We start from the raw sequence: 18775 nt of genomic DNA on the forward strand, positions 1-18775 counted from the left end.
CTCCCACTGCCCCGGCTTCTACACACACACACACACACACACACAGGGACAACGGCATGTTTGCACCAGCAGACTCTATCGCCGGCTTGACTTCAGCTCCTACGTCAGCCGAGCGAGCCAGACTGCAGGTCTCAGACGCAGACGTTGCTCCTGGGAGAACGCCTTGTATTTTCCCTCTGCCCATTTATTCCACACGTTGCTTTCTTATTGTGCTCCTCTCCGCCTGTCTGTCTGTCTGTCTGTCTGTCTGTCTGTCCCCTCTCTGATGCTGCTGCCCCAAAAATAAATCACAAACTGCTAAAGGGGGCCGCCGTAAAAATATAAAATGTGTTTCTTTTAAAGTCCTAAAGCTATTTTTGATACGTTTCTACTAATATAGATTATTAAAGGCCAGCACAGCTTCATATTGTATGAAGCAATAATGACAGATATTTCTACAATATTCCTAAAAGCCTTTTAATTTTGTAGATACCACAGAAAGATAATAGGGAACCAAACCTTTGAGTACTAGCCTAATTATATTCTTTAAGGTTTAAACGATGTGAGGCGCTCATATGCAGTATAAAGAGGAGTTACTAAAGCTTTGCATGAGATCCACAGTGACATGAAAATGAGCAAAGAGCGTAAATTAGAATTGAGAGAGATCTTGTGTCAGAGCTTCATCATGTTAGAGGGAGAGGAGGATATTGAGACTGACCTCTGTCCAGGCATATATTTTAATCTGCCAGCTCTGGATCGATATCTGAATCCGGCCTAAACTGCACCTCCATAAGTCCTTCCATACTCCGTCATTGGATACACAGTCTGAACTTTTTCTATTAAGATTGGTAACTTAGTTGTTCAGAAATAGGTCATGCCTGTACTTGCAAGGACAACAAAGGTCGTGGAGGAAGCATGATGAGAAAAGAAGACAAGATGTCCGTCTCCTTGTCCAGATATTCCAGGTTTCATGGGGAAGCATCCGGATCAGACGTCCAGACCGCCTCAGCTGACTCCTCTCAGTGTGAAAGAGCCGCAGTTCTACCTCAACCTCCTTCCTCATGTCAGAGCTCCTTCCTCTGTCCCTGAGGGCAAAGTCCCAACAACCTGCGGAGGAAACTCATTTCAGCCGTTTGTATCTGCAATCTCAAACCAATCTCATGATCTGTGGCTTTGCCTTCAGGGTTCACTTTCACTTCACCATGACAGTTCCAATACAGCTTCCTCATCACTGCAGACGCCGCATCAATCTGCCTAATCCCAGAGAAAACCCAACCCCCCTCTCCCTTCCATCTACCTCCTGATTCCCCTGGTGGCAAGTGCTGGTATTTTCTGGGCTCAAAGGTTTTTCCTAAATCAGATTCCATCCATAGGAGGATCCACAGAGACATGATATTAAAAACTCATCCCTGGCCTTTGTGTTGGGAAAAGTACATCCAAATATTCAAAGACAAATGCTGATGGCAACATATCCCCCTTGTTGGAGGTATTAAAATGATAATATGACTTAATAACCCAGTAAGACGATGCACTGGGCTGAAATATCCTAAATGCTCAATCAAACTCATCAAACAAAAAAATACATATTTAATCATATGACTGCTTCTGATAATATTTTTCCTGCATTTCCTGATGTTGGCCAGAATGATCCACATTCTCAGTGCAAGACCTTCTTAGACTACCAGTTCTTTTATGTTCACAGTCGACCTACAGCGAGTGTTATTGGTTCTGACTGATAAAAATACAACAAAGATGCGCGGCTGCTCTCAGCATTTGGTGCGATAATCTCCTGTGTGTCTCAGAGGCATGTTTCATTTAAGCAGAACACTTTTGTCAGCCACTGATGCACAAAGCCTCAGGGATCAATCGTCACAGAGGATTTACTCCTCCGACTTTTTGACATTTGTGTTAACTTTGTTTGACTTTCTGTTCACCTCTCTCAGTTTGAGAACCAGACAGACGTGTCATATAGAGTTGCTTCTCAATGTTGCCTTTTTTTGAAAGCATATTAAATTACAGTTAAAAGAAAAAAAAGACACTGAAGGAGATAAATCCAAAAAGGAGATTTGAAGTTTGAAGGAGACAATGTTTCCCACTGTATTGACTGTAAGATTTTAGTTCTGTTCATGTCATCCCTGGAGTAAGGCTCACTCTTTCTCAGAAATATATCAATCAAAATATTAAGAATATAACATAAATGATTTGCATATTACACGTGATAATATACATTCATGGTAAACCACTCATTTTATAAAGGAACACGTTGTTTTAATTTGATTTTCCCTTGATGCACCCAAATGTTTTTTGGGAAAATAATGCAATTCAATACAGTTTACATTGAACAAGGACATCTAGTGACAAGGACAACAAATGGAGAGGTTGGTTTCAACAAATTGGGGTTGCTTTTATGATCTTAATTTCTAGACAACCATGATCTGGATCACAATACACACATGTACTGGCAAAGACAATATGTGTATAGTTTCATAATGTATAATCTTTGGTTTAGGGAACTTACGTCGGAGTCGGGAGGCTAAAGTCCAAGTGGAGTCGCAAGTAAGTGGTGTCTTTAAGTCTAAAGTCAAGTCTCAAGTCAGTCAGTTTGAGTGAGAGTCGTCTAGGTCATCTCCACTCTTGTCTACACCAGATCATCCAACATTCATAACATGATGTCATCCTAGATTTTTCATATTCAAACACTCGTATAAAAACACAGCTTTTGCTTTCACCATAAAACAACATAGTATTTCTCAAGCACTTTATAAATGTTTCCCTATCATGTAACCTCTTTTCCAAGAAACAGAAAGCATAAAGTTTCTGCTCAATGCTGCTGTTGTGCAGCAACTTATGAACACCTATGAATAACCTCTTTGTAAGCGTAAGGACAGAGTCCCGCTGTTCCCCCACTGTGCAATACGGAGCCTCCATGCTATTTTACAGATGTCCCCTCTCCCCCTGTGCAGCTGCTCAGGCTTTAAAGAAGCAATTAAAACAAGACATTCTCCTGGAACTTCACAGGGCTCCTCTCCTCATATGTTGCAGTAGATAAGCTGCTCAAACGGCAAGCCTATTTTTCTGCCTCTCAGGGCGCCAGGCACACGAGAAGAATAGAGAGGGGGGAGAAAAGTTAAACCTTTTTTTTCTTGTATGCTTTCTATCAACTGCACTGACCAAATTGCAAAAGAAAAATAAGGATACAAATCTCTTTATGTGATGAAACAGCATAGTGGTTGGTTGCATCCTGTCCTTGTGTCTCAAACACTTTGTATACTTTAAACTACTTGTTGGGGGACTGAGTGCATAAGGCCCAACAAGCAAACACTACACCGCACACTCTTACTACACTATCGTCCCTTGAATTGTACCTTGATAATCAATCATGGGATAAATATATGCTTGAGTGTTTTGTAGATTGGTATAAACTTTTGAAAGAAATCAACACAAATATTGAAAAATGGCTTGAAAAGAATTGTGACACATCCATACATTCCTGGATTCGCCCCAGGATCTGGATCAGCGATGAAATGTATGGGATTCTTCACTGTGACACGCCCACTCTAACACCGAGCTTTGATTCTATGAGTAATCTTCCCCACAAGCAAATAAACCCAGCAGAGGCAGAAGAAAGAAAGACCACCTTGCTGGAAATAACAAACGACCACTTGCTGGTTCATCAGCGTGTTTGCATAAGAGACACCCAGCATCTTGTCACTCTTTAATATGAAACTCGCTCCAGCATATAAAACAGTGCTGCCTACACAAACTCATTTCTCGTCTCATAGAGGTGACTTAAATGTTGACTTTGGCACAATCCAGACAACCTCCCTCTTTTCCAAATATAAAGACTACTCTGCTGCAATGTCCTGTAAAGGCCATTACCATAGGTAGCCCAGCTGGCCCAGGCAGCTGAGAAATGGCTCAGGGACCTGCCCATCTATCACAATCTGGCCCCCTTTTTTCATGGAGAATCCATCACCTGAGATTTGGCCCGGAGTCACTCCCTCACCCACGTAATATTCAGCCAGGGAGGGGAGGCTGAGCCGGGTCAGGACACCAGGCTTTACTCATAAAAGTGACCTCAGAGGGAAAGTCAGAGGCGGCTGGACGGACAGATTTACCTCCTCTGGGTCCTTTTACTCTGATGATAGTGTGGACTTGGATGTTGGTTGTATATCTTACTGACCATAAAGTTGTACGGTTCAGGCGTAAATACAATGCTCCCAGTGGTTAAAAGAGTGGCCAGGTAGTTTATGATTGACATATTAAAGCCTGGTATTGATCCGTCCCTCCCTCCCTGCCTGCCCCTCCCCTCTGTCTCCGCATGTTCGATTTGGATTTCAAATATAAACCCTTGACCTCTGCTCTCTGCTTCATCTGAACGGATCAAAGATTGACAATCTTGTTTAAATTGTGTGTTCACCCGCAGGTATTGTAGTGAGACAAGAGAGACCCGTACACACACGTTCTCAGAGACACCGAGCGTGCTGCAAACATCTGAAACCCAACATGTTTGTGCGGACGCTATTACTGGCCTCTATCTGTTCTTGGCAACCGAGGCAACAACAGGGAGCAAATTGAAAAAGAGACAAATGGCGAGGTCCTTTGGGAGATTGCATTTATCAAAGGACACCATCTGATATACAGTAGGAATCTGTGTGAGTGAGCACCAATAGAGTTTAAAGACCAGACAGTAAGTAGAAAGGGAGGTGGGTGATTTCTGTGTCATTTAGGTTATCAAGTAGGAACCTCCCATCACAGGTGTTACACTGCATTAAACACACAACACTGAGAGAGAGAGAGAGAGAGAGAGAGAGAGAGAAACCTGGTGCTAGAGAACCAGCGCCTACCTCATCTGCTCTCAACACTAATCACACTGAGGAAGCTGCTTCTCACAGAGCGGAGTGAGGAGAGAAACCAGTAGTGTGAAGTCTTTTACAGACTTTTGTAAATATTGCTACAGGTTAGACATGTCAAGTGGAACATTTGCTGAAAGCTCTTTTGTACGGAGCTGAGAGGTTCTTCTTGACATCGTACCGGTGCTACATCCTCCACAAATGCATTACATTACACACATTACCATCATTTGGCAGACGCTTTTATCCAAAGCGACTTACATTACATTACCACCCTTCGCAGAGGGGGGAGCTATTGAGGGTTTGGTGCCTTGCTCAGGGGCACCTCGGCAGGGGCTCGGACCGGCGACGCTCCGGTTCCCAAGCGGAAGCACCTCCCACAAATGCACTCACGACAATGGCATTCCAGGTTTCTTCTTCTACTTAAAAGTTCAACAGAATGTAGCGTTGACCCATTACTGTTGACCTTTCCGATGTGACATCACACACCAGCAGTATTAGCTATGGGTGCTGCTTATAATTGGCTACATGTAATGCAGTAGTGTGTTGCCTTTAATCTTTCAAATAGAATATCTCTACTTTTACTGCTGTGGTTCTTGATGTATTTCAACCAGTGGAAGAGAATCAGCAAACTAAAGGCAACCAGATTGTTTTGTGCTAGTGTATAATCAATGAGAAGTTGATTGCAGCCATTCAAAACATCACTAAACTTTACTTTGAAAGACGACAAAGCAACAGAAAACAACAGCGGCGTAACGATTGGAGAACGGCTGCATGCATCGCCGGGGTTGATGGCGAGCTTGAAGCAATTTTATTGATGGTTGTTTCTGTTTATATTCCATTAAAGATATGTAATTACCACTTGAACTGTTTTGAGAAGCATTGTAAAGGCGGCCCTCTTGTGTTTTGTTTCCTGTCAGAGATTAGTTGGTGCAAAGAGTCACAGTCCAGGCTTCAGCACCGCCTTCAGTCAATCAGACTAAAGCAACCCATCACCTACACGGCTTGCAGTGTGAACATGAAGTTCTACTCCCTCAGTAACACCACACCTCCCACATTCTGAACCTCAAACTTAATCTTAGCTTCACCTTTCAACCGTTTTCCCTCAGGCTGCAGAGATCAATGTACAGAAAATGAAAAGCACAAACTCAGGTTGCAAAACAAAATGAATCGCCACTGTTTGGACTTTCTATGGTATTTTCCCATCATCCGTAAACCTAAAGGGGCATAAGTGAGAGTTTTACTTCCCTCCAGCACAGAATGTGTCTGCGGGGAGTCATAGATTACCTAATGCCCCTTAAAACGCCGAGCAGCAGCGGTGATGTTGCATCAACATGGCAGCACACACAGCAGCATCAATACACTGTGTGATTGTTGCTGATGGATAATGCAACTCAAAGCTTCACTTGCAGCCATCGTTTCCATGCCGACACACAGGGAATTGAGGTGACTGTGGTCAACGTTCGTCACAACATTTCTCACAGAAAATGAAAGAATGTCAGCCGACTCATTTGTCAAGTTGGTTGAACTGGGAACACGCAGTGAGGGACACTTGGATCATTAGGAGCCAAGCAGAGAGAAATACACAATGAGAAAACCTTTACTCCATCTCAAGGGCACTCCTTAGTTATCATACCCCCACCAAGGCAGAAGGAGCTTAGCCAAATGTTGGGTGAGTATAATATGAATATGTTGATTGGGGGGGGGGGGGGGGTTAGTTAGTGATGAGAGAGAGGGCAGGGTGAGGAGGGGTCTGCCATGGAGGAGAGGAGGGGAAGAGGGATGGGGGAAGGCTACAGTGATCAACATTTCATCCAGATGTGCAGCAGATTGATAATGCATCATGGGAAAAATACAGTGCATGCTTGGTTTTCTTTCCCCATTCAGAGTGGAGCATTGTACCAAAATGAAATGAGTTTCCTCCTCGCCCCCAACCTTCCATACAAATTCACACCTATTCAGAACAATTTTGAAGAATCCTGCTAAAAATCAAACAAATGGCCTTTGTGAAGCCTTTAAGTCAGAATTCCTCTTGGTTTCAGCTTGATTCAAGTCTCAAACACGCTTTTATTCATACACAAGACTGTCACAGTGCTGGTCTGCAGGTTGGATCAAGCGCCAAGACAGTCTTGAGTGTGCTTGTGAGTACAGACACACAAACACCTGAGCTGTGTAGCGCCACTCAATGCAGCGGAGACGGTTAAGAGGACTGAGCTACGTGACAAAATTGTTGTTTTGGACTGAAATAAAAGTGAAACCAAGGGAAACACAAACTGAATGGATGCAATTAACAATAATTCAACAGTAGGGGGCTTCAAAACTAAATGACATAGCACCGCTTTAATTATCATTCTTAACACATGATGGAAGCATTTGAACACATGAAAGAATCATAACGCAGGAGGATCTGCCACATGCTGTCATGGATCTGAATGAATCTAATGAATCATTACGTAAACATGGGAGGCTACACAGATTCCCCGCTCTCGTTGCCTTAGCCAGCCTCTTTGTAGATTCCACATCGGGGACTATGCTCAGCATTTATTAGATGGATTTCTAACTTTGCCTGCAGGCAAACACAATGGAAGAACAATCATAACCCGAGCAAACTGGAAACATATCAAGACAGCACGAGATAAATAAGCCTGTCAAAGCTTTTCTTCCTCTTTCTGACGCAAAAGATACAGCTGCATCTGACAACTCTTATTGAGAGATAATGAATAACATGTCAACATTCACCAAATGGGATTCAAATGGCGCAACGTGTTTGGATGTTGGATTTGTTTTGGAGCAGCAGCCAGAGCAGTGATCTGTCCATGTTATGATGTCATACTGTGTCACATTCAGGCATGGATCTGCTGATTACACACAACGACTTCTTATCTTATCTGACTGCTAACTTACGACTACAGCATATCATCATTAAAGCTACATGTCACATGCTACACCAGCAATTAAATGATACAAATTATAGTAATATATTGTTTCACTTATTATATGTAAGATTTCAGAAGTACAGGTTTAAATTTGCTTTGCAGAAACTGACAACTGAATTAGTAGTGATGTAAATGCTGAGGTGAAAATAGTCAATAGATAAATAATTGTGTTTTTTGCATTGTACAAAGGTAAATAATATTGGAAATAGTTTTCTTTAATCTTGATAGAATGTCAAAATAAAAACCCACCTCTTAAACAATGAGGTGGTGACAGTTTGTGCGTCCAAACATTGTGCTGAACCACAGAATCTTATTTTAAACTCTGCATAAAATACCAATGTGTCCAAATGAACAAAATAAATACCTTTGTGGGAAAAAATGTGTGTATAACAATAGCTGACATTACAATATTTCCATTTTGTATCATTTTGATGCCACTAATGTATTTGGTCTCTGAGGATTAGAGACTTTATTGTGAGCATCAGAATGAACACAGAACATCCTGGGTTAAAAACACTATTCGTTGTATTGTAATATGTAGTCTGATTATGTTGTCTCTCTTCTGTGCCGGTTAAGTCCTCAGCCAATTCTGTAGTGATGGTGGATGATTTCTGTGTCAGCCTCATGATTTACCGTCAATTTCTTTTCATTTTCCAACAAGTCACAAAGAAGTTTTTTTCGTGGGAGATAGATTTGTAAAAAACATTTCTAACCTCCAACCTTGATCTAACAAGGTTAGTTTAAATATTCAACAATGGGCGGGAAAAAAAGTCACATCATTTTAAGCAGAGCAACAGTCAAGGTCCCAAATCTATTTACTGGAATAAATACTTACAATAGAAACAATATTAATGCAATACAAAAGCAGAATGTCAGAATTATGAAGACCTTGAGTCAAACATTAGTTTCATCAAGGACACACAGCTGTGGATTGAATCTCTCACAGCGATGCTTTTCTGTTCGCTGCGTTGTTCTGCTTGTCTTACATAGGAATGAAAGGTTCTGTATGTGATGTTGAGGGTCATGTGACGTCTTGACTTGATCTCCCATTGTTCAATACTGGTTATCTGTCTGAAGCATGGTATTAGTTCAGAACTAAGTCTCTAAAATGGCTAAAGGAGGAAGAAGGAGTGCAGGTATGTGAGATCAAACTCTCCTGAACGAACCCACAACGCTAGAACGCATCATTATTGTCACAAAATCCAAGGAGTGGATGTAAACTTGTTCCCATTAGAAAACAGAACATCTAAAGTGTGATCTGCCAACACAAACACTCAGCATGAGTGTACACAAACCATTTAAAAGAGCAGAACCAGAGGCACAGCGACTAACATAAGGTAACAAAATGTCTACATGCCAGGACCAACTAGAGATGAAACATGGAGCTCTGCACAGAACAGTACGGGTGTCATTTAACATTGTGATGCTGGTGAAAATCTATTAAATAATCAAATAAATACAAAGATGTTCAATCATTTTAATGTGGCATTCACAGAAAAATAAAAGTTGACTTCCCCTAATGATTCAGTCGATGATCAGCAGTAAAGAAGACATTTGATTGGCCACAGGAACATTAGGACAGTTAGGTGTGTGTGTGTGTGTGTGTGTGTGTGTGTGTGTGTGTGTGTGTGTGTAGTCTTCATTGTTAACTGAAGCTTTACTAAATATCTTTGTTATGGGGCTGCAGACTCATCACAAAGATGTTTAACTGACAATCTGCAGTCACGGCTGAAGACGCTGAGCTGCTGTCCTTGTATTTCTCTCTAATACACAGGAAAACATTAGAAACTGTGATTTGCATATTTAGGACTTTACTCGTTCATAATAACTCTTCAGACGTTCCCACAAATGAGGGAATAAATGGGAACAGGTGACGAACTAAGAACTAACAAGTCCGAGCAAGGAGAAGGAGAGAATGAGGTTTCAAAGGACGGAGAGATACAACAAGCAGTAAAAGAAGTGCCAGGGAAAAGTCCTTTTACAGATAAGAGCGACTCCTCCAGCAACAGATAACAGAGAGGAACAGAGTGAGCAGGGAGTAAAAGCTTCTTTATTTGGACGGGGAAAATGGCTTTCAGTGGATTTGTGAGTACGGGGCTTTATAATCTAAACTACTGCCAATATTAAGACGGTGCCAGCCATCTGGCATTTGAACTTGGGGAAGATGCTATCAGGGGGGAGAAGACAAAAAGTCATACGAGCCACGGATAAAAAATTAAAAAGCCGAGCCACAAGATAGCAGGGCTGAATCGATAAGTCCCTGGAGATAAGCAAAGTCATAAACTGCTGGGGTTTTTGTCAGAAATATGATTTTTGTTCCAACGTTCAAAGCCCATATGCTTTGAAAATGGACCGAGAGCCGAGCCTTTGAATTCCCTCTGTTCCCGTGTGAACGCTACACTCTTACCTGTCACTTCTGACGCCCCTGCTCAGGCTGCTGACAGCAGATTATGAAGTGGATCTGCAGGAGACAGCGTGAGGAAGATGACTGGCGTGACCCCCCGTCTCGTTCAGCAGATTGCCTCGCAAAGTGTCACATTTGCAAAAGCCGGACAAGGTGGCAGACTCTGCGGACCGTTCATTAGAAAGTGATGTGTTTCTCTGTGATAGGCGCCGTCTCTGCCACTCTTCTTTCTTACTTTGACTCTGCCTGTCAACGGGCCGCATCCGGTGTGTGTGTGTGTGTGTGTGTGTGTGTGTGTGTGTGTGTGTGTGTGTGTGTGCGCAGGTGGTGCATGAGCTAACGTGAAATGAACAATCAAAGCGAGATCAGAGCAGGTGATATGCCTTTGCTGAGGCCTTTTCTCTCAGAATGTCAGCATGGTAATTCCTTTGCATACATCAAGCGGCGGGCTCTGTGTAAGTGTCCATCATAAGCACAAACATGTTTTAGCGGTACATCATCTGTGACATATGCAGAGATTCACACACAGGCTGCCTATTGTTGGGCTTTCAAAGTGGGAGATGAATGGAACATCCAAAGAGACCATCGCTCTCACGGATTCTATTAGAAAAGTGTGTTTGTTGTGTGTGTGTGTTCGGTGTGGTTGGGGACTTTAGGGAGGCGAGGGAATAATGCATAGTGATGTTTCTGTCTCGAGTTCACAAAAGATTTAGGCAGATAAGTTTTACAAAGAAACCTTCACTCATACATGTTCGCGCACACACACACACGCACACACACACACACACACACACACACACACACACACACACACACACGTTGGGGGGAAAGAGAGAGACTTATGTGGGAGGCGTGAAACAATTATGATCTATAAAAGGGGGGCCCTGCAGAAAAAGTTTGGGAACCACTGAACTAAAGGAACTCTTTTGTTAAAGTTGCCACACGGTGCAGAAGAATCTCTCCTCTCACCTGAGATGGCGGACACACAGCTTTAACAGGGAGCGATGACTCCGTGTCCACCTACACATGCAGGAGAGTGACTGTACTGCCACAGCTCTCCTTGAGTGATGAAGTTCCATACTCACTCACCTTCTATGTTGTTGATGTTTTGGTCTTCTTCTTCTGAGGAACTCAAGCTCGTCGTTCTTCTTCTCACGTTGACTCCTTCTGCAAACAAAGACGTGGAGAATGTCCTTTGAGCAGTTCCATTGGAAAGATAATTATCAGCTGAAGACATGATGGTCACACGCAACAAAGCATGTTCATGGTGTCTGGACATGGATGACCTTTATAGGTGGAGACCTTGAGATAAGAGACACACCTGAGACTTCTGTGCACATGGGCTTCGGTCATACGTCGTGTGTGTGTGTGTGTGTGTGTGTGTGTGTGTGTGTGTGTGTGTGTGTGTGTGTGCGTGCACGTGTGCGTGTGTGTGTGTGTGTCGTATTAAGGCTCGACTTCCATCTGCAGGATCTGTTCTTTATATTATCCTGCGTTTCCACACAGTGAAGGAACTTTCTGCACTTCTTATTCTTCTCAAGGTAATATTAACATCTGCTCATTGTTTGAAGCTCCTAGCTCCAGGCTTGGAATAGATTGGTGTGGGTGTTTTACTTTATTACTTATATACTGTATGCTAGAAGAATCCGGCGCTGCTTCTGCCAAGTCCATCCTGAGAACATGCACTGCTTTGACGCAACAAGAAATAAAACGGCTATCTCCAGCTCGGAATTATATAGAAATGTAAATTCTAGGAGAGAGGGTTGCTTATGCAGAGTATGGATGCTTCAGATTCTATACTTCTGCTAATTCTGTCTCATTTGTAATTACATTTTGCATGGATTTGGTCTGAATGATGAGGTAGAGGAAGCAGCAGCCTCCTTTGATGTGTGACCTGCTGCATATTTTCACAGATCTGAATTGGCAGGAGACAAAGTGGGGCGTACTCGTCAATGTGTTTACAAGCTGTCACCAGTTTGTTCTAGCAGCACATGAAGAAGAGCCTTAATGATGAGGCATTACACACGCCTCCGTTTGTCATCGGGAAAAAGTTACAGTTCAGGTTTCACAATCTCAGAAGTGACAGACGGGAGACAGATGAGTGTGTGTGTGTGTGTGTGCGTGTGCGTGTGTGTGTGTGTGTGCGTGTGCGTGTGTGTGTGTGTGTGTCCAGGAGCACATCAGTCCTCAGCTGACTGATCCAACCAGAGATGAGGTGAACCATTTATCTGTTGATTCAGATTTTGCTCTTACCCTATCTCTCTCTCTCTCTCTCTCTAAAATTAATTTTCCCCTCAACAAGGTCATTGAGCTGGAGTGAGGACATCACACACTGGGTTTGCGATGAGACGTTAAAAGAAAAGCGGTGAGTCAGGGGAAATTGTATGGAGTGTTTCAGAGGGAAACGGCATTGAAATTTATAAGCGTGAAAATGAGGAGGGGTGGAAGTTGGCGTGTGTGTGCCTGTGTGTGTGTGTGTGTGTGTGAAGAGGGGGGGAAGAGTGGGCGAAATGCCAACACTATACCAGTTAATGCCGCATTTACAGAGACACCAAGTCTATCTTCAGGATTATGATTTTAGATTGTTATTTGTAAGGATGATGAGTTGTTACCAAATTGATATTCAGCCGCAGAGCCAGGAGCCCTGCAGTGCAGAGGGAAGGCTCCCCATGCTTAGTCCTCTGAATATAAACCTACAGCAGCCATTTCAGCTATTTAAGATAAGGAACATATAAGAGTAAAGTTACCTTATCATTTCAGGTAGAGTTCAGTGTTTTAAGGAGACTTGGTGGTGTGTGAGGTGTGTTCATGACTGCAGGACTGAAGTAAACTGGCAGTATCACAAATCACAGTACATCATTCTTTAGAAGGTTTTTTGTGTAAACCACAATTTAACAATCATACAACCAATACTTATCCCACTTTAAGGTAAGTGTGAGATTGTGGTCGAGGTTACCTAGGTAACTTAGGTCATTTTTGCTGAGAACCTTCACTTTTTGGTGCACTGTATGCTCATCAATCAACTGAAATGGATGGATGAACATTACTGCCCTCAGTGAGCTGGGTGCCGATGGTTACCAGGGCCAGACTTGACCTGAAAGGCCTGTTGGACTGGGTTAGGGCTGGTTTGGTGACCCTGTGACTCTGGCTGACATTGATTGTAGGCAGCATGATTGCATTGGTCAAAGAAACTCCTGCCATTCTATTGGCTGAGGACTTTTGAGTTGTCGCACAAAAAATCCAAGCACACAGAAAAAGTCCTAAAGCCGACAACATAAACACGGCAAATCCAAGCGAATGGAACGACAATTCTGAGTGCGAGCAGCTGAGCTTTAAGTGCAAGCAGAGACATTTTGAATGAGACGGCTGGTGAAGAAATGAATTCTGCTCTGGAAAGACGGATCACCACACACTCCTGGATTAAGATAGGAATCTCTTCCCATAGCAAACTAGCTGTTATGCCTTTACAGTGCTCCGGTCTGATGCCTCCATGAGTTTTACTTTGCTTCGATTCCAGTTCCGGCTTGTTCCATGGAGTTTTGAGTTGGCCCTTCCATGCTGCGCTGTTCTGTTTTAGTGAGTGGACCTTTTGTTTTTCCTGTGCTCCTGGATTCTGTTTTTGGGATCCACTCACTCTCGCTTCGTCAAGCGTTCCGTGTTCAGCGTCTCCAGCAGCAGCGCCCAGCTTCATCCTGGTTTGTGTTTGTTAACCACCTGATTCCATGTACTGGTGTCTGTTCCACATAACTGGGTCCAACATTCAAATAACTTATAACAGTTGGCATAAATAAATAAAATACATAAACTGAGACTTTACAGAGCAACCTGGGGGTTAAGAGAAGAGCAATAAGGTGGAAACATAACACAACAGTCAGACATGAAGAACGCTCAGATCTCTAGGCTTGGTCTCAACTCCCCAGCTAGGTTTCTAGGCTGCTGCTTCTCACACCAGACTTCTTATTCCTATCACACTTTGACCACAAAGCATCGGTACATGGAGAGAAGGAGAACATGAGTAAATCAGATATGTGACAGAGATGGAGATCAAAGCCACGTGCCGCTTTCCTACAGAGCTTACATGCATCTAAAGTCCAGGTGGAGGACGATTCCACCACAGAGAACACAGAGAGAGAGAGAGAGAGAGAGAGAGAGAGAGAGAGAGAGACATCACTGGAGGTAATGAGAGAGGAACAGAGGATGTTTGATATTTACTGTAGCCTTCTTTAGCCCCGCCTACTTGTACCATTTCCACTATTTCACTTTTGTTATGTAGTCAGCAGCAAAGGGCTTGAGAATCATCTACAACTAAAACTCAGTGCAGCATTTTACACTTTTAAACTCCCCTCTGTGCTTCTATGTGGGGAGGCAGTAGCTCAGTGGGTAGAGTTGCCGCTTGGGAACCGGAGGGTCACAGGTTCAAGTCCCTGCCGAGGTGCCCCCGAGCAAGGCACCGAAACCCTCAATTGCTCCCCCCTCTGCGTAGGGTGGTAAATGTAATGTAAGTCGCTTTGGATAAATGCGTCTGCCAAATGATCGTAATGTAATATGTGTGAGTGAAACAGCATGGATTAAAGGGTTAAACATGATTGGAAAGCTCTGGTTTTGTTTATTAGATTACAGATACAGTCTTACATGAACAGAGCTCTGCACTCAAACCTGAAAGTCAAACATGTTTTCAGATTTGATACCAAACATGAAAACAGCTGACATGACCTCATCCCAACTTTATTATTGTTTTTGTTCCAAAGATCAAAGACAGAATTCAGTCCATTCATAAACCACAACCCAACATTTGTGATATTTACAGAGATCAATCAAACCTTTTGATTGATCACACTTACATGCAAAGACTTTACTAAAAGCTTCTGATTGATTGATTGATGAACAGTAATCACAGTTCTTAGATCAGTGTGAGTAAATTGTTGTGTTACAGCAGTAAGAAGCAACCAGAAACAAATATGATGTCATCAGAATGTGAAGAAAAGACAAAGTAAAGAGGGAAGATCAGCTGATCCTTTGTACTTTAGTTCCCTTAAACCACAGAAACGTTTCATGTAAACTCCTGCAGGTTAGGCAGAGTGACTGACAGCTGAGATGATCAGAGGGGCAGAGTTTGTACCATCATGATGAAACCCAGGATCGAAGAATGGGAGGAGCTTATGAGTGAAGGAGCAGCCAGTGAAGGAGAAGATCAGAGCTGCAGCATCCACGTCATAGAAGGAGACCAGACCCTCCTCATAGTCCACAAACACGCCCACCTTCTCTGGCTTTGACTCCAGACTCAGAGGGACAGGAGGGTCATCATAAGCTTCGTACTCATCTACATTCCACAACCATAGAGTCCAGTAACCTTCCTGAGGGCTCAGTGCGATGCCTCCCTTCCTCTTGCTCGTCTCTCTGGTCACTCCTAATTTCCACGCTGTCTTTCCTTTGACCTGAACCTCAAAGTAAAATCTTCCAGAGGAGAAACTCTGCTTTGCTAAAACACTTAACCATGAATCAAATCTCTGTGGGTTGTCTGGGAGATTCTTCCTCACATCACCATGGTGAACTTGTTTCTCATCATCAGACAGGATGAGTTGAGGATGAGCTGTATCAGGATCCAGAGTCACATCCACTGCAAACTGCTGGATCCTCCTCAGCTCCACCTTCAGCAGCTTCTTCACCTCCTTACTGAAGGTCTCCTCCAGCTGAGCCACAGCTTTCACCACACTCCCCTCATGTGACCTTTGATGGACTCTGACCTGTGTCCAGTCCTTGGTGGGAGGAGCAGAGCTGATGGATGAGAAGCTCTGGAGGAGGTGGAGGTGATCTTCAGAGAGTAGGAGCTTCTCCACATCAGCAGTTCTCTCTCTCTGCCCAGAGAGTTCCTGCTGCAGCTCCTTGATGAGGTCTTCAGTCTGTTTCTCTGTGCTCCTCTGCTTCTCCTCCATGGTCTTCCTGAAGTCGGCCTGGATTTTCTCTACAAGCTGCTTCAGATCGTTGAAGACCTGATCTCCATCTGCTCTCCCCCTTTCTGCAGCTTCCCTGCTGAGCTTTGCTGACTGTTTCATCTCCTGGATCTTCAGTAGTGTCAGCTGGATCTTCTGCTGAAGTTCAGCCACCATCTTCTCCAGCTCAGACTTCTTTCCTTCATATCCTTCTTCCAGAGGAACAAACTCATGGTTCTTGTGGTCTAAGACAGGACAGATGAGGCACAAACAGGTCTGGTCGGTTTTGCAGAAGAGCTTCAGAGTTTCATTGTGCTTCTTACACATCCTGTCCTCCAGGTTGTCCACAGGATGGATCAGCTGGTGTGATCTCAGGCGTGCTGCTGTCAGATGAGGCTCCAGATGAGTCTCACAGTAGGAGGCCTCACACTTCAGGCAGGACTTGATGGCCTTTAGTTTGGTTCCAGTGCAGACGTCACACTGAACTTCTCCTGGTTTGGCAGCTGGTTCCTCTGATCTTCTGCTGGCTTCCTTTTGAGTCGACTGTCTGAACTCAGCGGCCATCTGAGATATGAACGTGTTGATCTTCATCTCAGGTCTTGTGCAGAACATCTCTTTACACAGAGGACACACACACTGGCCGTTACTGTCCCAGTGTTGAGTGATGCAGCGTTTGCAGAAGTTGTGTCCACATGTTGTGGAGACTGGATCAGTGAAGACCTCCAGACAGATGGAGCACAGGAACTGATCTTCAGACCGCAGACAGCTGGCAGCAGACATGTCTACAAACTGAGAACAGAGGAGAACATGAGTGAAAACATCTCTGGAGACACAAACACTGATTGTTGAGCAGGATGAAGAGTCTGGAAGTCTTAAAGCTCCTGAAGTTCATGTCAGAGTGAAACAGGAGAGACGACTTTGTTCTTGATGGATATTATGAGCAGACTGGGGTTTGTCCTGAGGGGGCGCTCAAGGAAACGTCATGAAAAGACTTCAGGCTCAGCTTCAGGCTCAGCTTCATGAGGATTGATTGTGTATTGATCAGGACATGAAGCTTTTGTCCCTTTAGTTCTATTCAGACTGTTTAACTTTAAAGTTTCCCTTTTCACTCTGGAGCTGAACTTTGCATTTAATGAGGTCACCATGACTACAGGCTGCACTCACTTCACTTCCTGTTGCCGTGGGTGCGGCTCAGTGCTGAGACTCACTAACACAGATAAACACACACTTCCTGACGCTCTTTTCTTGCTCTGACGGTAAAAACTGCCGTGTGTTTACAAACACCAACGTGTGTGAACCAGAGCCAAGCCTTTAAGACTGAAGCAGTGAAGTGAGACGTGTGAGAGCAGCTCAGCCTGGACCTCATGCTGCTGCTGAAACTGACAAGATTCTGTCTGCACTCACCAGAGTTTGGCTGAGACGCTGCAGAGACGCTGCAGAGACAAACTTGGACAAACTTCTGATCCTCTGGCTTCTCTTCTGCTTCAGTCGAGGCTCTGCTGGACTCTGACTGACTGACTTTCGTTTCAGGTATATGACGTTGCAGCTTCTGCTTCCTCCTCTCGTGTTGCCCCTCCTCCTCCTCCTCCTCCTGTAGCTGTTGTTGCTGCTTCTCTTCCTCCTGCAGGTTTGGAGGAAGGTTCTTCCTTTTTACAGACTCACACACGATGCAAAGTTTCTGGATTGTTTGTGTGTGAAATGATCGTTCTCTCTAACTGTTGCTCACTTTTGAAATGAGGCCACTCAAGTGTGTAGTTTGGAAAGTTTACTTAACAATCTGCAGGATCTGTAAGACATTGAATACAATCAGCACTGCACCTCAGCTCACTGTCTTAAGATAAGAGATAAGATAAGATAATCATTTATCCGTCCCACAGCGGGGGAATCCACATGTTACAGCAGCAAAGTCTAAAGTGCAAAGCAATAAAGGGCATTAAGATAAAATAAGAGCCTGTTTATAATATTAAGCTGTGCTTGTTCCAGACTTAATGTTTAAGCTAAACTTAAGTATGTTTCCATATGAAAAAGCTGATCATCATATATCTAGAGAGAAGTGAAAACATGCACAACTGTAGTCCATTTATCAAGAAATATGAAGTCTGGCCCACGACTTAGTCCCAGTTTGTTATTTTGGCCCAGTGTGTGTTTGAGTTTGACACACCTGCGCATTGAAACCTTTGCATAAACCAGGAAGTGATGACATTTGAATTGCTCTCTGTCTCTTGTCATGATCACTATACAGGAATAAAAACAAGTAGGAGTGACGTTTTATACCATTGAAAGATTAAAGAAGAACAGGGAGGCAGGTGGGTGGTGTGTGTGTGTGTGTGTGTGTGTGTGTGTGTGTGTGTGTGTGTGTGTGTGTGTGCGGGGGAGGGGCTCTATACATTAATTGCAATTTGCTCCAGTTTAAATTGAATTGATGAAATCTCTTCTACATCTGATTTGCGAGCTTTGTGTCAGGCAGAGAGGGAATAACAATAACACTTGTGACAGACACTCTAATTTAACGTCGGCTTGTTCTTTGATCCTTAACGATCCGTAAATGTAAATGAGAAAATAGAAAAAAGATAACGCTCCTCGTTCCTTCAGCAGAGATCTCACCTGGAATGTTTTAATCAAGCTTAGATTGCATCTGCTGGCTGAGTGCGTCATCAATCAGAGTGACAATCA

The 18775-nt window shown here is 43.6% G+C and overlaps 1 protein-coding gene and 1 long non-coding RNA gene across 2 annotated transcripts in view; both read right to left on the reverse strand.

Moving 5' to 3' along the window:
* Nucleotides 1-605: 605 nt before the first annotated feature.
* LOC143013759 (uncharacterized) overlaps nucleotides 606-18775 on the reverse strand; it is a 58994-nt gene continuing 40824 nt past the window's right edge. The window contains exons 2-3 of the long non-coding RNA XR_012965216.1: nucleotides 11262-11339; nucleotides 606-1086 (exon numbers count right to left, since the gene is read on the reverse strand). This is a non-coding gene — a long non-coding RNA (uncharacterized LOC143013759). The remainder of the gene's footprint in view (nucleotides 1087-11261; nucleotides 11340-18775) is intronic.
* Nucleotides 14759-17635, reverse strand: LOC143013755 (E3 ubiquitin-protein ligase TRIM21-like). The gene is made up of 2 exons (XM_076167426.1): nucleotides 17507-17635; nucleotides 14759-16891 (listed from the first exon to the last, which is right to left on the reverse strand). Exon 2 carries the CDS (start codon nucleotides 16880-16882, stop codon nucleotides 15242-15244), a length of 1641 nt encoding a protein of 546 aa, XP_076023541.1. The 5' UTR covers nucleotides 16883-16891; nucleotides 17507-17635; the 3' UTR covers nucleotides 14759-15241.

The sequence above is a fragment of the Genypterus blacodes genome, unplaced genomic scaffold (genome assembly GCF_046128005.1).
Source record: "Genypterus blacodes isolate CSIRO-AG114 ecotype Tasmania unplaced genomic scaffold, CSIRO-AGI_Gbla_v1 ptg000158l_1, whole genome shotgun sequence".
NCBI lineage: Eukaryota > Metazoa > Chordata > Actinopteri > Ophidiiformes > Ophidiidae > Genypterus > Genypterus blacodes.